The sequence below is a fragment of the Mus pahari genome, chromosome 10 (genome assembly GCF_900095145.1).
Source record: "Mus pahari chromosome 10, PAHARI_EIJ_v1.1, whole genome shotgun sequence".
Classification (NCBI taxonomy): domain Eukaryota; kingdom Metazoa; phylum Chordata; class Mammalia; order Rodentia; family Muridae; genus Mus; species Mus pahari.
Window position 1 is genome coordinate 67,763,430 of NC_034599.1, and position 21,632 is coordinate 67,785,061.

Consider the following 21,632-nt stretch of genomic DNA (forward strand, 5'->3'; position numbering starts at 1 on the left):
AGTGCTGGGATTAAAGGCGTGCACCACCACACCTGGCTCTTTTTCAAGTTTTAAGTGCTTGAATTCACTATGGAATTATTTTGAAGATTTATTTTTTAAATATACGTATATGTGTGTGCTCTTAGGATAACTATGAATTTCTCAACTGTCTTCTATGAGTGAGAATGTGTTTCATTTGCTTAAGGAAAAATGACAATTATTCGTGTACATTGGAAAAACTGCATGGGATGGGTTTTATTTTAATGTTGTGATAGCTGCCCAACACCAGTAGAGGGCGCCCCAGCTCACCTCTCTTGTATTATATATGGAAAATGAAGGTTTCTTGAAGACTCATTTAGAAACACTTAGAGGTTCTACAGAAGGGCATTTGTCCTAGTTTTCCCTAACTCTGAGGGAAGAAATGCTACCCTCGAGTATAATATAATCACCTCATCAAAACTTACCTGCATAAAATAACTTTTGGGGACCCATGATGGAGGAGAAACTGAGGCAGGACAGGATAGAACTCCAAGCCAGCCTGGACTGTGTGGGGAATTAAATCTAACCTGGGGTACATAATGAATGCAAATAAATAAGGCTGATGAGATGTCTTGGCAGGTAAAGTGGCTTGTCACCAAGCCTGATAAAATGGATTTCCAGAACCCCGAGTGGCAGGAGAGACCCTGACTCTCAAAGTTGTCCGTGTGTGTGTGTGTGTGTGTGTGTGTGTGTGTTTGGAAGCATGCCCACACATGGACATATGAACATACAGAATGAAAAAATGAAATGCAATTTAAATTTTTTTAAAGGAAAATAAAGATAAAAATTTGAGTGTAAATTTGGTTACTTAAAGAGGAGTGTTTGTGGTAGTTTGGAATTGGGGTAAAGGCATTAACTTTAAGGATAATTAGTCCCAGTGGCTGTGTCACTGCAGATAGTCAGCGGGAAGAGCGGTGGGATGGGGAAAGGAGGGCTCATTGTTCTGAGCACTGTCCCGCCTTTGAGGGATGTTCATCCCAAACCCGCACTTCTGCTGGGCTTTCTGCTCACAGCCAGAGGGCTGCTCCGAATTACTGCTGATGGTTTCTGTCCTAGACCCCAGAAGAAAATACCATGTGAGGCTCCTGGCTTACAACAACATGGAGGACGGCTACCAGGCCGACCAGACCGTCAGCACTCCAGGATGCGTATGTGAGTGACAGCCTTTCTGTTGTGGCTCACACAGCCCCACCCACCCACCCACCAACCAACCCCTTCTTTGAAATTCAGTTTCCCTACTACTTGAGGACTGGGTGGGGGGCAATTTCTTTATATCCTCTAAGCTGCTGGGCATGTCTTGAATGAGTGGAGACTCAGTAAGAGTGGGGCGTTTAAATTGTAAGTACCTTCTGCTTACAAGCAGGAGGATGCTAGACATTAACTGGGAAACCACATGGGTTACCTGCTCACTGAACGCCCTTTTGTCTGCCTTTCCCCTGATGCCCATGTTTCTGATGGCATCTGTATGATGCACTTGTAGCTCTGGCTTTCTCTGCCTTTGACTAACTAGCACCTTGCTTTTCAGTCTGGTTTATTGTTGTTACTGGGGATTTTTGTTTGGGCGGGGATAGCTTTTTCTTTTTTTGATTATTTTATGTTTTTGAGACCAGGTCTCACTGTGTGGCCCTGGCTATCCTGGAACTTGCTATAAAGACTAGGCTGGCCTTGAACTCAGAGATCCACTTGCCTCAGCCTTCTGCAGTTAAAGGCATCTGCCACCACACAGGACTGTTTTTGTTTTGTTTTTCACGACAGGCTCTCACTGGATATAGCTCTGGCTTTTCTGGAACTCACCCTGTAGATCGGGCTGGCCTCAAACTCACATAGATCTGCATGCCTTTGTCATCCCAGCGGTGGGATTAAAGCCCTGTGCTACTATGACTGTCTAGAGATATTGTTTTTCAATAATCAGCTAAACATTTGGTGCCTTACGCAACTCACACAGGCGTTTGTTAATTTGAGTGAGTCAGGGATAGACCACTATGAGACTGGGCTAGTTTGAGTGAGTGAGTCGGGGATAGACCACTAAGGGACTGATGGGAGAAAGCCCTCAGCTTCGCCTACAGTAGAGTCCCTCCTTTTCCATTACACTGATCTGCAGAACTAATCCTTGCAGTAAATCCATGTTGCATTTCTCAATAGCCGTCCGTGATCGCATGGTCCCTCCACCACCGCCACCCCACCATCTCTACGCGAAGGCTAATACCTCCTCTTCCATCTTCCTGCACTGGAGGAGGCCTGCGTTCACCACCGCCCAAGTCATTAACTACACCATCCGCTGTAACCCTGTTGGCCTGCAGAATGCCTCTCTGGTTCTCTACCTGCAAACGTACGTAGCTCATCTTTGTGGGGTTTTTCTTCAAGGCCGTGGCTGCTCGTGCTTCTTACTGACCTGGGCTCAGCACGGGCTTCAGCTGAGAGCACTTATTTCAAAGCTGATCATCTAATCCACTCCCGTTGTTCGTTCAGCCCTGAAAACTGTACTTCCTTGATGTGAATTGATGCACCAACTATTGGAAATATGTTACTGGTGTTAACAACCTCAATCTTCATCACAGGTCAGAAACCCACATGCTGGTTCAAGGACTAGAACCAAACACCAAGTATGAATTTGCTGTCCGGCTGCATGTGGATCAGCTGTCCAGTCCTTGGAGTCCCGTGGTCTACCATTCTACATTGCCGGAAGGTAGAAACTGCTGCTTCCCTGTGGAGTGTATCCCTTAAATTTTATAATTTATTTTCATATTGTTGTTGTTTGTTTTGTTTTGTTTTTCTTTCAAGATTTATTTATTTATTTCATGTATGTGAGCACACTGTCGCTGTCTTCAGACACCAGAAAAGGGTGTTGGGTCCCGTTACAGGTGGATTGAGCCATTTGCCACTCTGAGAGCAGCGTGTCCTGAACACCGACCAGCTGACATGTGCTATTTGTTTTCCTACATCTTCAAGTTTTCCCACTCTACTTAAGGCTTTCCCCCCCCCACCTCCAAGGAAAATTAAAAGTGTGAGGAAAATTAAAACAGTGATTTCTGGTGTCTTGGGAACTTAAGGCTTTAGTCTCAGGAGCATGGGCTTCAAACCTTCTGGGTCAGGTCATTGTCCTGAACATTTTAGTAGGAGCTGCAGTGTAGGGTCGGTACCTATGGAAACTTTTCCTGGCGAAAATGAAACAATAAACTCTACTCCCTTGGCTTCCCTCTCTGTACCAGGAAGGGCTTCACATGCTGGGCAAGTACCCTATGCCATAAGCCATTCTAATTAGTAGCTTGACAGTTATATTTCAAAGGTCCTAAAAGTACAAGTACACACCCATCTAGAGTCCACCCTCTTTATGATTTTTTTTTAAAAAGTGTTTTAAACCAGAAAGTGAAGTTAAGATTGGAGATATATCTCAGTGGTTAGAGCACTTGGTGATTGCCCAGCATGCACCAAGCCCTCGGGTCTATCCCAGCACAACATAAACCTGATAGAATGGTAGATATGCCTGACCCTGGCTCGCAGGAGGTAGAAGCAGAAGTGTCAAGTATTGAAGGCCCGTCTCAGCTATTTCCTTTTATTACAGTAAACCTCAAAAATGTTGTAGTTTCTTGTTCAGGCTCCTCCGTCAGGCAGCACTGGGGTGATTGTAGCCCCTCTCATCCTGCTCATCCACCATCACCCTCCTGTTCCTACAGCACCCACAGGACCCCCAGTAGGGGTAAAGGTGACCCTGATAGAAGACGACACTGCCCTTGTTTCCTGGAAACCCCCAGATGGCCCAGAGACAGTGGTGACACGCTACACCATCCTGTATGCTTCCAGGAAGGCCTGGATTGCGGGAGAGTGGCAGGTCCTTCACCGTGAAGGTGAGTGTGATGAGCCGTTATTGAGGATGATAACAGTAGGTGATAACCAGTGTGGCAGGGGAGACCAAGGGAGCTGGTCGGGAGCCCACACTGGACTTACATTCCTATGCAGAAAGTGATACATTGTTACTGAGCTTTTAGTTTTGTTCAAAGAGCATTGGCAAGGCATCTATTCATGTAACTTTTTTTTTTTTTAAAGATTTATTTATTTATTATATGTAAGTACACTGTAGTTGTCTTCAGACACTCCAGAAGAGGGCGTCAGATCTTGTTACGGATGGTTATGAGCCACCATGTGGTTGCTGGGATTTGAACTCCGGACCTTCAGAAGAGCAGTTGGGTGCTCTTACCCACTGAGCCATCTCACCAGCCCCCTATTCATGTAACTTAATCACTTCATTTGTTGTATGTGTGTGAGTGCAGACATGCGTGTGCCTCAGTGCACATACTGAGGTCAGAGGATGGCTTTCAGGAGATGGTTCTTGCCTTGCACATTGTCTTCAAGATAGCTGACCTAAGAGCTTCCAGTCCTGTTTGCACCTCCCATCTCTCTGTAGGGGTTACAGATGCTGCAGCCACAGGTCACCTTTGGCATAGGTTCCAGTTTGTCAGGGTTGCTCAGTAAGCCCCTTTGCTGCAGAGCCATCTTGCTGACCCCAGGTTGTTTTTTCTTTTAGTTACAGACTGTTCAAGATTTAAACATTAGTCTGTTTTTAGCTAAGGAATACTAAATTACCAAAGTCTTAATATTCTTGCCGAATGCTCTTCACATTGTGTTCTTAAGTCTCCCATCTGGACACGTTCCGTATGGCAGTGTAGATGAGGAGTCTAAAGTGTTTTTCCGGCATGCCCTTAATTCACACATGCTGGAGAAGGAATGTTTGCCTAGCAGCTGTGAGTTTAAGGCTTCAGAGGTGGTAGTTTACATCTGTAATCCTGGCACTTTTGATATGAGAAAGAAAAATTCCAATCTTGCGACTAGCCCAAGCCTAACTCACAGGAGGGAGGGCGAGGAAGCAAAAGTGTAGGGATTTTAATATATTTTTTCTTTTTTAAAAAAATATTTTATTGGTTTGGTTTGGTTTTTCGAGACAGGGTTTCTCTATATAGCCTTGGCTGTCCTGGAACTCTGTAGACCAAGCTAGCCCAAAATACATGTAACTGTGGGTCTGTGCATATGAGTGCAGTTCCTCACATAGGCCAGAAGAGGGCATCAGATCTCTTAGAAATGGAGTTTTTGAGCCTGCCACATGGGTGCTGGGAAAGGAACCTAGGTCCTCTGCAAGAGCAGCCAGTGCTCTTAACTGCTGAGCCTTCTATCTGGCCTTGTAAGCAGAAGTCTTGGTAGTTAGAGATCCATGGTTTCTGTTGTAACCAGCCCAGCCCTAGTCAGACTTTATCACACTTGATGGCAAGCATCTTTAACCTCCTTGCCATTTTTCAGGCCCTAGAATATGTTTCATATTAGATTTTATTTTACCTTTATTTCTATCTGTGTCTCTGCCACGTGTGTGTAGAGCTTGCAGAGGCCAGAGCAGGATGCTGGCTCCCCCAGAACTAAAGTAGCCGGCAACTGTGGGCTGCCTGACATGGCTGCTGGAAGCTGAACTTGGGTCCTCTAGAAGAGCAGCATTTTTAACTGATGAGCCATCTCTCTGCCCCTACCACAATTCTGTTTCAGTCTCTCCTTTCCAAGATGGTTTATTGACACAACACTTGACCAAATGACAAATCTGATTTAATGAGGTTCCATGAATATTAATAAGGAGTCCCTAGAGCATGTGGCTTTCAATTCTTCCTTCTTACCTTCCTAAAAGGAAACAAGAATTTCCTCTGCCTGGTTTCAAATTGACCTGTTCAGGAGTTTAGGAAAGACCTTGGAAGTGAATATCTTACCTTATTTCTGGCTCCCTGGAGACGAGGGCGGTAATTGTGGGTTTCCGCATCTGTGTGAGCGAACCTTCCTAACTCTGTAATTGTGTGCAGGAAAGCGTGACCTGTGTGCCTCTTGGTGAGATTTTCAGAAACATTCTTGTGAGAAGCTCTTGACATGTGTTAAATGCAGAGAGCTTTCTTCTTACTTAATGCCCTGGCTCAGAAAGAACAAGTAAACAGTGTAAGAAAAAGCAATAGAGTCCTGGTTTTGAGAGAGAATATATGAAGAAATCCGCTTACTTACAATTACTTAAAAAGCAAGGAACACAGCTTGGGATAGAGAAGAACTTACAATGGAAAGCTGTCTTTTGTATCTGAACACAGCAGTTTTCAGTCGGTGGGAGCATCCAAAAAAAAAAAAAAAAAAACCACACAGGGAAATAAGGATTTTTGTCATGTCTGATAATATTTATCCTGGAACTAGCTTTGTAGACTAGGCTGGCCTTGAACTCAGATCTGCCAAGCAGATAATCTTTAATATGTGAAAACTTGTACATATTTATGTTCATATTTAATACCAAATAGACCAAGAACTGAGATACTTGCGATGGTGGGCTGGCAAGATGGACCATCAGGTGAAGAAAATTTCCCCTAAAGATGATCACTGAGAACCCACAGGATAGAAGTAGAGAACAGTACTCCGGGCTGACCTCTGACTCCCATGCACAAGCCTCGTGTGCTCGTGGGGAAAGGATGCTACACTGTTTTGTGTGTGTGTGTGTGTGTGTGTGTGTGTAACTGAAATCATCTTTAATGGACAGGAAGAATGTGTACATGTAAACTGTGGATTCACTTACAAAATGTAACTTAATTGGACTGGGGATAAAGCTCTACCCTCAGCTGGTGGGCTGCTTGCTGGCCTGAGTCCCCGGGTTCAATCCTGAGCACTGAGTTAAACTGGTTGTGGTCATTCGTGACTGTACCTCAGCACTTAAGAGGCTCAGGAGCTTAGGGTCAGCCCTGCCTACATATATGTCTGTATGAGGGTGTCAGACCTTGGAGTTACAAACCACTATGAGTTGCCATGCGGGTATGGAAATTGAACCCCGGACCTCCAGAAGAACATTCAGTGCTCTTAACCAATGATCCATTTCTCTGGCCCAACGAAACATTTTTTTAATTAAATGAAAATTTTGCTCCTGGTAGTGGTAAGTTTTGCCAAGCATTTTGAAAAATTAAATGTATTTAATGACAGAACGGGAGCTTTATTTTTATCTCCACTTATGAAGAAATTGGACTGGTCCTCCAGCTAATTTTAACTTGTCACAGTACATCTTTGTTTTGTAATGTGTCTGCCTCCATCTGAGGTACAAAGTACAGACTCTTCCTGCTTCTAAATTGGGCTTCTTGGTGTGTTTATTTAGCAGTTGCATTTCTCAAGTAACCCACACCCTCTGCAGGCCAACTTGAAACCAGAGAACATGAAAACAAGTCCTGATGGGGCTTGTGGAACTGCCGCAGGTGGCTGGGCCGGTTCACACCGAGTGACCTGCAGAGTGGCCTCTGTGTCAGGGTCTCACCTGTAGGATTGCCCACACATCTCTTGCTTTGTGCAGTACACCCTAGTAAGTGCTCTGGGAAAGCCAGCTCTGACTTTGCCATTGACTGCAGTAGACCCTTCTGAGCTTTCTGAAGCTGCTGTAGGTTCCTCCGCATCAGGAGAAAAGGAGCCGGGCGAGGTGGCGCACGCCTTTAATCCCAGCACTCGGGAGGCAGAGTCAGGTGGATTTCTGAGTTCGAGGCCAGCCTGGTCTACAGAGTGAATTCCAGGACAGCCAGGGCTATACAGAGAAACCCTGTCTCGAAAAACAAAAAACCAATGCCGGGCGTGGTGGCGCACGCCTTTAATCCCAGCACTCGGGAGGCAGAGGCAGGCGAATTTCTGAGTTCGAGGCCAGCCTGGTCTACAGAGTGAGTTCCAGGACAGCCAGGGCTATACAGAGAAACCCTGTCTTGAGAAAAAAAGAAAAAAAGAAAAACAAAAAAAGAAAGAAAGAAAGAAAGAAAGAAAGAAAGAAAGAAAGAAAGAAAGAAAGAAAGAAAGAAAGAAAAGGAGGACATTCCCTCCCCACACCGGGAAAGCTAGGTGTCCCTGTGTCCTGCACAGTGCTGTGACAGCTTGATGGTTGACTTTCTTAAAGGGCAATACTTCAAATGCAGAAAGAAACAGCAAGGTCCAAACAAGGATTGTCAGTGTCCATCACAGAGAAATCACCCACAGATGCTAAACATCTGTGATTCCAAATAATGATTACCTTTGGAGAGAAACAGATCTCAGGCAGATAAGCACAGGTATCTTTTTAAAACATTTTTATTTATTTAGTGCAGGAGGCGGTGGTGGCAGGGGGAGTTGTGGATGCCACAGTGGAAATCAGAGGACAGCCTGTGGGAGTTAGTTCTCCTTCCACCATGTGGGTCCCACAGAGCAAAGGCAGCTGTGCCCCTAGCTGCTCAGCAGCTTGCTGGCCTGGGCCTGGTCACCTTGCAGGTTAACCTGGGTTGAGGAAGTGGCTCAGTGGGTAAGACACTGGCCACCAAGGCTGAAGACCTGAGTTCAGTGCCTCCAACCCACGTGGTGGAAGAAGGGAAGCCACTGCCAGCTGCCCTCTGATCTCCACGCCCATGCCAGTGGGAGCACAGCTGCACACATGCAGCGGGTGCTCTATTGCAATATAATGAAATGCTTTAAGAATAACCTGTGAGGGGTCGCCAGCCTCTGTGGTTCCCACGGAAACATGTGTCTTTTTTGTTTTGGTTTGGTTTTTTTGTTTTTTTTTTGAGACAGGGTTTCTCTGTATAGCCCTGGCTGTCCTGGAACTCAGAAATCCGCCTGCCTCTGCCTCCCGAGTGCTGGGATTAAAGGTGTGCGCCACCACACCCGGCTGTGGAAATGTGTGTCTTTGTGGGGACGTGCACATGAGTGCAGGTGCCTATAGAGAGGAGACTGTAGGCTCTGATCCCCAGGAGCTGGAGTTACAGAGTGTGAGCCACCTAGCATGGGTTCTGGGATTTAGCTTTGTCCTCTGCATAAGCAGTACATACTCTTAACTGCTGAGCCATTTCTCCAGTCCCTGCTCCTGTGTAAGAAGCAAGAACGTGATCCCCTAAAATAGCTGTTACTCTAAGTAGTTTAAACAATTATACTTGAGAAAGAAAGACTGGTCTTACACTGGAATTTTTTCTTACACTGGACTTTTAATCATAACCATTGATCTGGGCAAATTACATGTGCCTTTTTCTGTGTGCATTGAAATGTCCATAATTAAATGCTCTTAATGTTATTTGTATATAAAGAGTAAAACATTATATAGGCATATATAATATAAATAAACAGCATAAAACAAGCCTACATACATTTTAAATACATCTTCATGCTGTGTTTAGAGAATTCCTTCTAAGGGCTGGAGATGGCTCAGTAGTTAAGATATATTGTTCTCCAGAAGATCTGAGTTTGGTGTCCAGAACCTGCATCAGAGCTGCTGCTCATAACTGCCTGTAACTCCAGCTCTCAGCGATCCGATGCCCCTCCAGCATCTGTGGGGCCTACATTTGCATGCCCCTACCCCATCTCCACACACATATACACATCATTAAAAATAAAAGAAAACTAACCAAAGGCCTCCTCATAAAATACCATCATAGAAACCTTTATGGGATGTTTGTATACGTATAGTACAATGTTAAATGAAAACATTAAGATATGAGAGTGCATGAGGCAAATATGTTTTGGGAATGTGGAATGTAGCTCCACAGTAGGGTGCTTGCTTAACCTGCACAAGAACCTGGTGCAGTCGAGCACCACACTGAACAACAACAACAAAAAAGTTTTTGAAAAAGCAAACAGTCAAAAAATCTGTGTTCATACATTTGTATACATACACAAATAATTAAAATGTCAACACTGGAATTATCAATATATTTATATCTCTGTTTTCCCAATGACCCACAATGAAAATAATCACTATGATAGTCAGGAAAAAGATTTTTAAAGATTTCTTCTTTTTTTTTTTTGTTTTGTTTTTCGAGACAGGGTTTCTCTGTATAGCTCTGGCTGTCCTGGAACTCACTTGGTAGACCAGGCTGGCCTCGAACTCAGAAATCCGCCTGCCTCTGCCTCCCGAGTGCTGGGATTAAAGGCCTGCGCCACCAGGCCTGGCCCGATTTCTTTTATTTTTATTTATGTGTGTATATGCCACATGGTTGGGGTGACTGTGTAGTCCAGAAGAGGTCAGTAGATCCCTTGGTGCTGGGATTTGAACTCAGGTCTTCTGAAAGATCAGCAAACACTCTTAGCAGCTGAGCCATCTCTCCAGACCCCCTGGGAAAAGAGTTTTGTTTGTTCTTTCTTTCTTTCTTTCTTTCTTTCTTTCTTTCTTTCTTTCTTTCTTTCTTTCTTTCTTTAATTTACCCTCAGAAAAATACTTCTTAAGTGAAGGCTTGTGCTTGCATGGCTGTAAAAGTTTACTTAATTTGCGATGTTTCTAGGGGCAATCACCATGGCTCTGCTGGAAAACCTGGTGGCAGGGAACGTGTACATTGTCAAGATATCTGCGTCCAACGAGGTGGGAGAAGGGCCCTTTTCAAATTCCGTGGAGCTGGCCGTCCTCCCCAAGGATGCTTCAGAGTCGAACCAGAGGCCCAAGCGTTTGGATTCTTCCGATGCCAAAGGTCTGGATGCTACCATGGTCACTGGTGTATTTGTCCCTCAGACTTGACTTCAACTCCCACAGTTGCCACCCCCCTGCACCTGCACTTGGTGAGGTGGTGAGGTTGCAGGACTGCCTGGCTCTCTCCTGTGGTCCTAGAAGGCAGAGGAAAAGTCACCTCAGAATGAACTTTCGGCTCCCAGACCACCATGTTCCCAGTTGTTCCCCAGCTGCGGAGCCACTGGGCTGGGTGAGGTACAGGCTGGTGGGTGGAAGCGTCCTGGGAGGTTCTGAGGAAACCAACAGCAGCGTTGGCTGTGGCACCGAGCCTGGGAGGAAACTGGTTTTTATTAAGAAAAAGCTTTCCCAGACAGACAGAAGGTGGTTTTTATCTAGAAAACAGTTGGGGGGGGGGGAATGGCTAAGCAGCAACTCTCCCCCACTCTCCCCCGGGGAGGGGCCATCGGGGAGTCAGTGCCCCATGGGATCCAGGACTAGACACCTCTCTCTGCTTTACTGTGAACTGAAGAGCAGCGGTCACTAGGCTGAGAGCCACAGAATAGTCAGTGGTTCGTGTGGAAGGCAAGAAAGAACAGACGGTCGGTCAGAATTAAAAACCGGAAGGAGGTTACTGCAGTGGCCACCTTATGGTTGGGAAGAGGAGAGCACTCTTGTCCTTGCTTGTCATTTACTTTGCTCAGGGGCTGGAGAGATGATTCATCAGTTAAGAGTGCTCACTCACAGCCTTGGCAGGGGACCAAAGTTTGGTGCCCAGCATCAGGGAGACCTGACACCACCTTCTGGTTCTGGTCTCTGTGGGCACTGCACACATGTGTGCATACACTCAGACTATACATAAACTAAAAATAAAATGTATTTTTAAAATTAAATAAATTCTAGATTAGTGTTCATTATTTGATGATATAGTATCTGTCTACATATGGTCTCGATATTCAGTATTGGAAAATGAATTGACTTGCATAATCACTGGCAAAAAATCAATGCATGACTTTTCCGCTTAGATGTAGTATCAAAACTTTCCCTCTGAGATAAAGGCAAATTATAGCAAAGCAACTCTCTGAACTGTGATATGTGGAATGTGGTCCTTTCCTTCTGGTTAATTAAACATGCTCTCATTCTAGTTTATTCCGGCTATTACCATCTGGACCAGAAGTCAATGACGGGCATCACAGTAGGCGTTGGCATAGCCTTGACCTGTATCCTCATCTGTGTTCTCATCTTGATATACCGAAGCAAAGCCAGGTATGTTTCCCTTGCTGGAGATGCTGGTGTGGGGCCTGGGGTGATGATGGCTCACAGGTATAGTATTTGCTGTGCCAAGTGTGAGAACCAAAGGTCCCAGGACCTGCAGTGATGCCAGGTGGGTGTGGTGCCAGCTTTTCATTCCAGCTTTCTAGAGGCAAAGGCAAAAAATGTCTCTGCGGCTCAGTAAGCCAGTCTGACAGTCTGGCTCCAGGTTCATTGAGATACTGTGTCTCAAATGTAAGATGGGAGTGATTGAGGACCCCTGGTCAGCCTTGGGGTCTCCACATGTGCATACACACAAACACACATGCATCTCACACTCACACACACACACACACACACACACACACACACACACACACACGCAGACACACAAGCATAGACACACACAAAGATACTTATGCAGAGAGAGATGCTGTCATGGTTAAAAATATTTAAATGACAGCAGCTGCAGGAAACAAATTGAAATCAAGTGCCTTGTAGCATAACTGGGTATTTTTCTCCTTGAAATGAATGCTATGTTATGGGTTTTTTACAGCTTGGAATGTGCTGAATTTATACTGAGATCATTTTTCCAGCCATTTCAGGGGAAAATGCTGCGCCAATAAAAATCCCTAAATGAGGATTTGCTTCCTGTATTTCTGTGTCGTTCTGAGAAAATGAGAAGGCCGTTTGAGAGATTGGCGTTTGCTTTTGTGTCCTTTTAATGGCACACTTGATCCGGCACGCCCTGTCCCCCAGAAGAAGGATTTCATGTCTAAGTGGTGGTACCCGATCTGCCTCAGTCACTGAGGCACAGAACAAGTGGTTGGGACCCCAGACAGCATTGAGGCTGATGAGGTAGTTAGGGATGTGTTAGCTCTTAGAGGTTGAAGATCTCGTATTTAATTAACAAAGTTTTTGAGACATAGGCATTCAAGAACCCCATTGTCTTAAAACCTGGGGGCTGAAGAGCTAGCTCAGTTAGTGGAATGTTCTGCGAGTATCATGAAGCCCTGGGTTCAGTCTTTAGCACTCCATAAAGCCAGTTGCAATTTTTGTGTGCTTCTCATGGTAGTAGTCAGGAGGTGGAAGCAGAGGGGTCAGAAGTTCAAGGTCAAGGGATCTTCGGGGTGGCTTGGTGGATAGAGGTGAGCTCAGTCCTCAAACCCACAGGGTAGGAGTGAACTGAGTCTTGCTAGTTGTCCTGTGAACTTCACATGTGCATGTACACGTGTGTACACACACACAGAGAATAAATACTATAAAGTTTTAAAATGGAAAAAAAAAAAGTAAATTCATAGACATTTTCTGCTACAAGTTTTAGACCAGTCTGGGATACATGAGTCACTGTCTCAAAAAACAAACAAACAAACAAGCAAAAACAAAAAAAAAAAACCAAAAAGTTATGATTTGGTACACTTGCCCATGCCCAGTGAGATGCGAAGGTTTTCTTATCAATGTTTCAGGAAGTCTTCCGCCTCTAAGACAACGCAGAGTGGAACCCAGCCATTATCCCGAGCCAGTGCCTCTGTAGCATCAGGGAGTGACATGGGGAAGAACCTGGAGAGAGCCACGGAGAATGCAGAGTCCTTGATACCCATGATGCCCAGCAGCTTCATTGATGCGAAGGTTCGCTACATAATGCTTCTTTCTTTATGGGAAGTTAACTTACCAGGAAGGTGTGTTGAATGTGTTGTAAAATTCACCCACCGTTTTCAGAGAGAGGTTGAAGACACATAAAAGTACAAAGGGTGAAAGATCCTGGAAGAGATGGGAAAGACAGATGCCATTAGACAGGATTCTCTGAGCTATCATTAGCTATAGTTTAGTGTAATTGGGCTCCCTGTGCCCGTGGAGTCAACACGTAGATTATTTTACACTGAGTTTGATGGTTGCCTGAAATGATGCTCAGAGCACACCAGGGACAAAGAACATTTTTAAAAAGATTTACTTAAGACTTAAGTTTTTTTAAGATTCACTATAAGAGTGTTTTGCCTGCATGTATATCTGTGCAGCACATGTGTGCCCAGCGCCCAAGGAGGGCAGAAGAGGGCATCAGAACATCTGCACTGGAGTTGCAGATGGTTGTGAGTTGCCATGTGGGTCCTGAGAACTTGTCCTTGGTCTTCTGAAAGAACAGCCTGTGCTTTTAACCACTGAGCCATCTCTGTGGCCTCCAAAAAACATTGTTTTAAAATAAAAAAGATCAGGGCTGGAGAGATGGCTCTGCAGTTAGGAACAGTTTCTGCTATTTCTGAGATCCCAGGATCCCTTCGGACACCCACATGAGTAACTCACCTTACAGGGCTCTCTGACTGCCTCTCCTGACCTCCTCAGGCACGTGACACAGTGCTTACAGACAAAACCCTTGGACACGAGAGAGAGAGAGAGAGAGAGAGAGAGAGAGAGAGAAAGGAAAATAAATAAAGTTCTGCACAGACACCTAAAGCGCCTTCTTCCCTTGATGGCCAAGGAAACAGTGTTCCGAGGAACTGTCACCAGAGGGTGCTATCTCTTATCTTTGCCAACAAGTGCTATGGAAGCCAGCTAACCCTGGTCAGCCTTGTCACATTCTCACAGGAACTCCATAACCTTGTGACATGTGCAGGCACCACTAACTGCAGACACACCCACCTCAGCAAAGAATGTCTTCTAGACTGTAAAAACATTCTTAGGAAAGATGATGGTGTAGCAGCTGCCCCCTGTGTCCTGCAGAGCTGAACTAGTTCGCAGGCAACCTCACATGGAAGTCATCCCCTGGGCAAGCCGTCCTTCACGGACCCTTTCCGGACGTGACGATAACATTTTAAGTTTTACTAGAAATCATATTAATCTTTTGTGTTTCTTTATTTTATGTTTCTGACATATGTGGGCGTTTGTATGTCGTGGTGCACACGTGGAGGTCAGAGGGCAGTTTGTGGGAGTTGGTTCTCTCCTTCCACTCTGTGGGTTCTGGGGATTGAATTCAGGTCATCAGACATGGTGGCAACTGCCTTCCTTCTGCTGAGCCACTTTGCCTGCCCACAAGTTTATATTAATGTTATACAGTCATTTAACAGACCCAGTATACTCATATCCATCACAATGATACATATTGAATTGATTTCTGGTGTTCTGTTTTTGTTGTTTGCAGCCTGTTAAAGGATTTTCTCTTCTCCCCTTCCCCCTCCCCTCCCCTCTACCCTCCCCCTTTCTGTCTCTCTCTGTGTCTCTGTGTGTCTGTCTGTCTGTCTGTCTGTCTGTCTCTCTCTCTCTCTGTGTATGTGTGTCTCTCTCTCTAGGCATGTAATCAGACAGGCCTCAAGTTCACTGTGTAAACACAGTAGCCTTGGAGTCCTGATTCCTCATCTCTGTCCCTACCTCTTAAATTCTGGGATTACAGGCTTGCACCTCCACACCCTGTTTACATGGTTCTGGGGCTCAAACCCAGGACCGGCTTCATACTAGGCAAGCAGTGTACAAGTGAGCCTTGTCCCCAGCTCTAGAATCCAAAATTTCTAAATACTGGTACATTTTGGGGTTTTGTTATCATCAGTTTGGTAGCAGATGCAAGAAAAGATAGGGGGAGAGACAGTAAAGGAGAAAATGGAGAGGAGAGGCAGCAAGTCTAACATCAAAGACGGAGGAGAGCAGGCCCCTCGGTTGGCCTGCAGATGACACCTCACTTTTGGTTAAACATGGATCCAGGACATTGTTTCTCTCCACTGCTATTAAAATATTTTAGTCATGCAAAAAAGGTTAAATGGGGAATATAATGAACAAATAATCTTTAACATCTCGTCATAATTCCAAATGCTTGCTTTCTGTAACAGAAAAATTTTATCAGCACTACCCTTTATGCCAAATAGTTCGTTGTGCTCAGAGCTTTTAAAAAAAGATAGGAAGTAATTTTAAATAAGCACATATAGAGAAGGGGCTGGGGGTAGGTACAGAGTAAACCCAACTGGGTGTGGCAGCACAGTCCTCTCATCCCCCAGTGCACAGGAGGCTGAGGAGCCAAGACCATGAGTTCCAGACCAGCACAGGCTACATAGGAGACCAGTCTTAAAAATTAATTAATTAATGAAATTAATAAATGAATAAATCTGACGTTTTTTTCTTGTGATGTGTATGGGTGTTTGTCTGCACATGTCTATGTACCACATATGTGCCGTGTGTGTATGTAAGCCAGGAGAGGACATAGGGTCCCCTTAAGCTAGAGTTAACTGTGAGTCACCATGTGTGTGCTGGGAAGTTCTCTGAGCCCCTGAGCCATCACTCCAGCCCCAATATGTTTTTGATCACAAACAAATGTCCTGAATATATATGTTTTCTCCAATGTAGGCGAGGTCACCGTGTGTGACCATTGTCCTCTTTGGATATTTAAAATCTTGGTGTACTTCTTTCGAAGACCTGAAATCTCTAACACGGAGATACTTTCCTTCTTATCCCCAGGGAGGGACTGACCTGATCATCAATAGCTACGGTCCTATAATTAAAAACAACACTAAGAAAAAGTGGCTTTTTTTCCAAGACACTAAGAAGCTCAAAGTTGAACAGGTAATGCACCCCTTTACAGGCTGCGGCATAAGAAATGATAATTCGAAAGACGGGGAATGCAAATGAAGCGGTTTTGACTGACCTGGTTTGATTCTGACTGTGGAGAGCTGTGGTGGGTGGAAAGACGGTTGGAACAGTGATCTGAGATGTGGTTTTCAGTGGGGTGTGAAGACTTAGAAGAGAGGGACATAAGTTGTATGGAAGTAACCAAAGGGCTTGCTATTTTTATTTGGTTGGTTGGTTGGTTTGGTTTGGTTTGGTTCCGTTTTGGTTTTGGTTTTGGTTTTTGGTTTTTTTTGAGACAGGGTTTCTCTGTATAGCCCTGGCTGTCCTGGAACTCACTTTGTAGACCAGGCTGGCCTCGAACGAAGAAGTCCACCTGCCTCTGCCTCCCAAGTGCTGGGATTAAAGGCATGCGCCACCACCACCGTTCCGGTTTTTTGAGCCAGGGTTTCTCTGTGTAGCCCTGGCTGGCCTCTAACTCACAGATTCTCCTACCTCTGCTTCTGGAGTGCTGGGATTAAAAATCTGTGCCACCACTACCCGCCCGCCTTGTTATTTTTTTAAGTTTTTGTTTTGTTTTGTTTTTTTAGTTAACCTATGTGTGCCGGTGGCTATACGCCCCTGAGAACGGAGCACTAGGAGGCCAGCCTAGGGTGTTGGATCACCTGGAGCTTGAGTAACAGAGGATTGTGAATCACCTGATGAGGTGTCCTATCAGACCAACATGTGGTCTTAATGGCTGAGCCATCTCTCCAGTCCCACCAAGGAAGGTTCTAGTTCAGAAGGGCTCCCAGCCACCTAGGGGGAGCCACTGACATTCATTCATGATGATGTCTTTGTTTGTTTGGTTGGTTTTGGTTTTGGTTTTTGGCTTTTCCAAACAGGGTTTCTTTCTGTAACCTTCTCTGTTCTGTAGCTAGCTCAATGGATCAGGTTTGAATTGAACTCAGACATCCCGCCTGCCTCTTGTCTCCCAAGTGCTGGGATTAAAGGTGTGCGCCACTCCTGCCAGTACAATGGGAGTTCTCAAACTTGTTCTCGAACTTGCACTACCTGCTATCTCATGGCTACCTTATCTATTCTTGCCTAGACTCAAAGAAAATTTACTCAGACCGTCTGCTTTTACCAGCCGGGCACCACCGTGCTGATCAGCGATGAAGACTCCCCTGGCTCCCTGGGCCAGACCGCCAGCTTCCCAAGACCTTTTGGGGCTACTACCCTTGACACCGAGCATTCAGCGAACAGTGAAGGCAGCCATGAGACGGGGGATTCCGGAAGGTTTTCCCATGAGTCCAATGACGAGATACACCTGTCCTCCGTCATCAGCAGCACGCCCCCCACCTCGAATCCCCTCGCTGGTGGCGATTCTGATGGGGAAGCTGCGCTGCGGGACCACGGAGACCCTGCGCAGCCCTTGCCAGCTGAGCAGCCCTCAGCTCCGCAGCCGACATCGGCAGGGCTGCGACATGCTGCCGAGGGTTTTCCGGTCTAGACAGCCATGCTCAGGAATTCACAACAAGCATCTGTTCGAAGGACAATGAGCAGGGAGCCAAAGCCTTTTGTGAAAATCTTGATGTCTTACTGTTTATTGTTTGTTTGGTTTGGTTTTTAATCTTTTTTTTTTTTAATTATTTTTAAGCTCACGAATTTTGAATGTTTCAATTGTCAACAATGTGAAATGGGGCAGTCAAGATGCTTGACTGGACTCTTAAGATAAATCACTGGAGCGGAGGGAAGACTGTCTAGCCCTCTGCTGAATAGCTACCTCAGTTTGCTGTGGGCAGACTCTGAAGACAACTGTGCTGCCTTCTTCGAGTGCTGGTTTCTCTCAGCAGCATAACCAGTGGGACTTGCTAGTGACGCTGTGTGTCCGTTGTGTGTGTGATGTGTGTGACTGAAGGAGTCCGATAGGTAGAAGAGGAAGAATGTTGGTCTGAAGCTCTGATTTTTTTTTTTTTTTTTTTTTTTTAAAGAACCGTGATAATGTAACACCTCTCTCTGGCTGTGAGGAGAAAATATGGGAGTATATTTATTTGAATGGAAGAAACAAATACGTCTCTTTGGAGAAGAGAACCACTCCATAGTACACAGGGGATCGTGTCCTTGCAAAGCTGATGGGTTTGGGGCACCAGAGCAAGAGAATTTTGCTCCGGCCTACACCAGCCTGCACTCATCCTGCAAAGCCACCTTTTCCTTTGTCCCACAGCGGACCAACAGCGGCGCTGTCTCTTGTGGAACGTCTTCAAAGTTTACAGAGCTAGCTGCAAAATACAATGTAGGAAAGTGGATTTTTTTTTTTTAAATGGTTCAGATTTTCTTTTTTAAAATCTCAGTTTGGCTTCAAATGGGGCAAAGAAGAAACGTTATTAAAGAATATTAAGAATGAAGATAAGCGAAACAGTAGAGATTAAGACAAACTTAAGGTTTTCATAATAACAGTGCCTTCCATTGTGAGAAATTTTGCCTTATACCTTTTTAATATTCACGAAGATGTTTAGGAAAAAAGGTACCACAAATTTGCCTTAAAAAAAAAAAAAAAAAAGCTTGGATCTTAGCGATAGCTGTGCTATCTGTCACCTTGCTGGAGTTGTTCTCTTTTTGAAGCTCAGGTTCCCTCCCCATCACCCGTGCGGCTGAACTCTGGCTTGGTAGCCCACTAACACCAGAAGTGAATTTATCCTCTGGTTTAAAATCAACAAATCGTTTCCTCCTCTGGTCGGGCAGGCCTTCTCCGTCACCAGGCAACACGCTAGGTGCCGAGCCACGTGGGAGGGACAAAGACTGAGCCGTGAGAAGTAGGAACAAGCCTTTTAAAATCATGAGTTTTGCCCTCCCCGCAATATTTTTTTTGGAAGTGGCTTTTGAGTTGCGTTTTAAAAGAAGAACCCCTCCGTGGGTTTTCCCTTGAAACCGTCCCTCCATGCACAGACAGGGCAGGTCCTGCCAGATGGTGTTATCACCCCGGTGTCATCTATTGCGAAGGCCTGCCGCTGCCACAGTTTTCATCGTGATTCTAAGTTTTGTGCCAAATTGGACTTGCTTAGAAGCCCAGGCACCACTTCTCAGAACAGTTCTGTCCCGTTCACCGTGGGCTTCTCGGCAAAATGGGGGAAAAAAAGAAAAAAGAAAGAAAAAAAAAAAAAGCAGAGCTTTAGGTGAACAATCGGAGGCGAGAAAATGGCTTCCTTCCCCTGCCTTCGCGCTCCTGTTTATACTACCTCCTTTTAAAGTTATTCTAGTGTTATTGTTCTTTCCTGTACTCAGGGACTTTTTTGTTACTCTTGAGCTCATGTTGCATGGGCGGGTGCATTGACAGGGTATGGTGTTCTTTGGTTCGTAAGTAGAAGTACGTGGGCCAACTTCTCTCAGTATCTAAAATGAAGGGGCACAATGGGATGGATCACAAGTCAGAAGCAAACCGAATGGAAAGGAGAAACCAGGTTTAGGGCCGTGCATATTTAAGCCATGTTCCCTGCCTGGGTCATCCGAAAGGCTGTGACCGGACATTCCCGGAAGAACGTGCGCTGTTTCCTGATGAATAGGCCCTTAGTTATGATAGATCTTTAGCTTATAATTATTTGCTAGTTCATTTTTGTTCTTATACAGACTTCTCTGTCAATTCTGTTACCAAAGAATTTTCAATTAGACAGTAAAATTTCTATGACAAGTACCTTAAATCCAATTCACTAGAAACAGATATAGACTCGAACACAAGCAATTTCTAACCCTAATCTGGAGGGTTTATATTGATAGTTAAAATTAATTAGGTTAGTGACATAAACTACCTTACTGTCACCAGAGAGTTTAAAATAAATTGTTGTAATTTCCTTGCCAGCAGATAGTTACAAACTAAACTGTAAGGTTTTTTTTTTTTTTCTTCAGCAAGTAAAGAAACCAACTCTATAGTATTAATGTATTTTCAAATTGTTGAAATTACTTGTTGGAGAGAAAAAAAATAAATATTACTACTAATTTCACAGACTAAGGTATTTAATGTTCAACAGAGGCTTTTGGCTTGGTGAAAGCCAGCTTCTTTGAAGTCTGAAGTACGAAATTCTAACTAAAGTGTGAAGGTTATCATGTCTTCCTCAGGGTTTCATTATTCATCATATTCAACTCCAAATAAGCTGACATGCAAATTAGGAATTGTTTCACTTTACAAAACCAGATTTTCTGGAAGTGGTGGTAACCTGGCTGCCTGTCATTTTTATTGTCAAATATTACAATATACTGCTCATCGGTATTTTCATACCAAAGACCATTAAAATATATAGTTTAGCCTGTAAGTAAAGATGAGCAGGTTTAAAATAAATTTATTTAGAAACAGATAGGGAATATAGCTTTAGTGGCAAAAAAGAAAATATCAAAAGGCTAAGTTTACATAGTTAAAAGCAATACAGTTATATTGGTATTTATCAGTGTTTTTTATTCGAGTACTTTATATCAGCAAATTAAAAAGAAATTAAAAACCAAAGATATTTAAGGTTACCTCAGAATATAGGAAAGTTTAGCTGTACATTGAACTGTTGTTTGTTGTTTTGTGTTAACACACTGTCTCTCCAGAACCTCTCCTCTGTGTGCAGACAGCGTCCTGAGGCTTTCCATGGCGTCTGCTGACTCAGCCACAGGTCTGTTTTTACTAAGAGCTGTGCTCCTTCCATACAGCCTGCGAGGATGACAGGCCAGCCAAGAGAGCAGCAGGCTGTCGGTACCGTGGGAAGCCCTACAGCGTCCTAGATAGTCTGCATTCCTTGTAAAGTCGTCCTGTAGCTACTCGTACAGCTTGAGGAAAGCAAAAGGTGCCACTGTTCGGGTGGGCAGTGCTTTGGGCTCAAGTTCGGTTCCTAAGTCGTAAGATTTTCATTGCGTCGAAAAGCCGGGCTTTCGATCTCAAGTGGAAACCTGTTCAAGTGCCAGGGGGACGAGCTGCTCCTGATGTGTTAGAGGCTCTCTTGCCTTGACCTCAGACACGAGCCATGCGGCAGAGACTGGGGTGTGCACTGTTTGTCTCTTCTGAGGGACTTCTGCAAACAGCATAAAAGAGGCTCATAGCCGACCAGTCAGGAGCACCGCTTAAGTCCTTGGAAAGCCGCCATTGGAAACAGTGCTTCGTGTCATCGAAGGCTGGGGTGGTTCACTCCTGTACCAATTGCAGCAGTCGGAGGAAGGGGGCAGCGTGCATTTTAGGAAATGCTACTGCACATGGGTCAGTCAGAGCCCGCTGTAATTCATGGTTCGATTCTGTACATTTGCATATCATCAGATGTCCATTTTGAATACCAGATGTGGAAAAAGAGTTCGAACTGTATTGTAAAGAGCTGGTACCTGAAGCAACCATGTATTTTGCAAGATTTTCTTCCTGAAAATTTACTACATGCATCCTTGATAAAAATTGCTT

General features: G+C 44.7%; 1 protein-coding gene across 1 annotated transcript in view; it reads left to right on the top strand.

The window, feature by feature from the left end:
* Window positions 1-21,632, top strand: part of Prtg (protogenin) — a 101,514-nt gene extending 79,882 nt beyond the window's left edge. Inside the window, exons 12-20 of the mRNA XM_021207134.1 lie at window positions 1,075-1,170; window positions 2,161-2,347; window positions 2,577-2,704; window positions 3,693-3,863; window positions 10,284-10,466; window positions 11,587-11,707; window positions 13,159-13,321; window positions 16,127-16,231; window positions 17,325-21,632. Of these exons, the coding sequence (XP_021062793.1) occupies window positions 1,075-1,170; window positions 2,161-2,347; window positions 2,577-2,704; window positions 3,693-3,863; window positions 10,284-10,466; window positions 11,587-11,707; window positions 13,159-13,321; window positions 16,127-16,231; window positions 17,325-17,726 (1,556 nt within the window). The 3' untranslated portion in view covers window positions 17,727-21,632. The remainder of the gene's footprint in view (window positions 1-1,074; window positions 1,171-2,160; window positions 2,348-2,576; window positions 2,705-3,692; window positions 3,864-10,283; window positions 10,467-11,586; window positions 11,708-13,158; window positions 13,322-16,126; window positions 16,232-17,324) is intronic.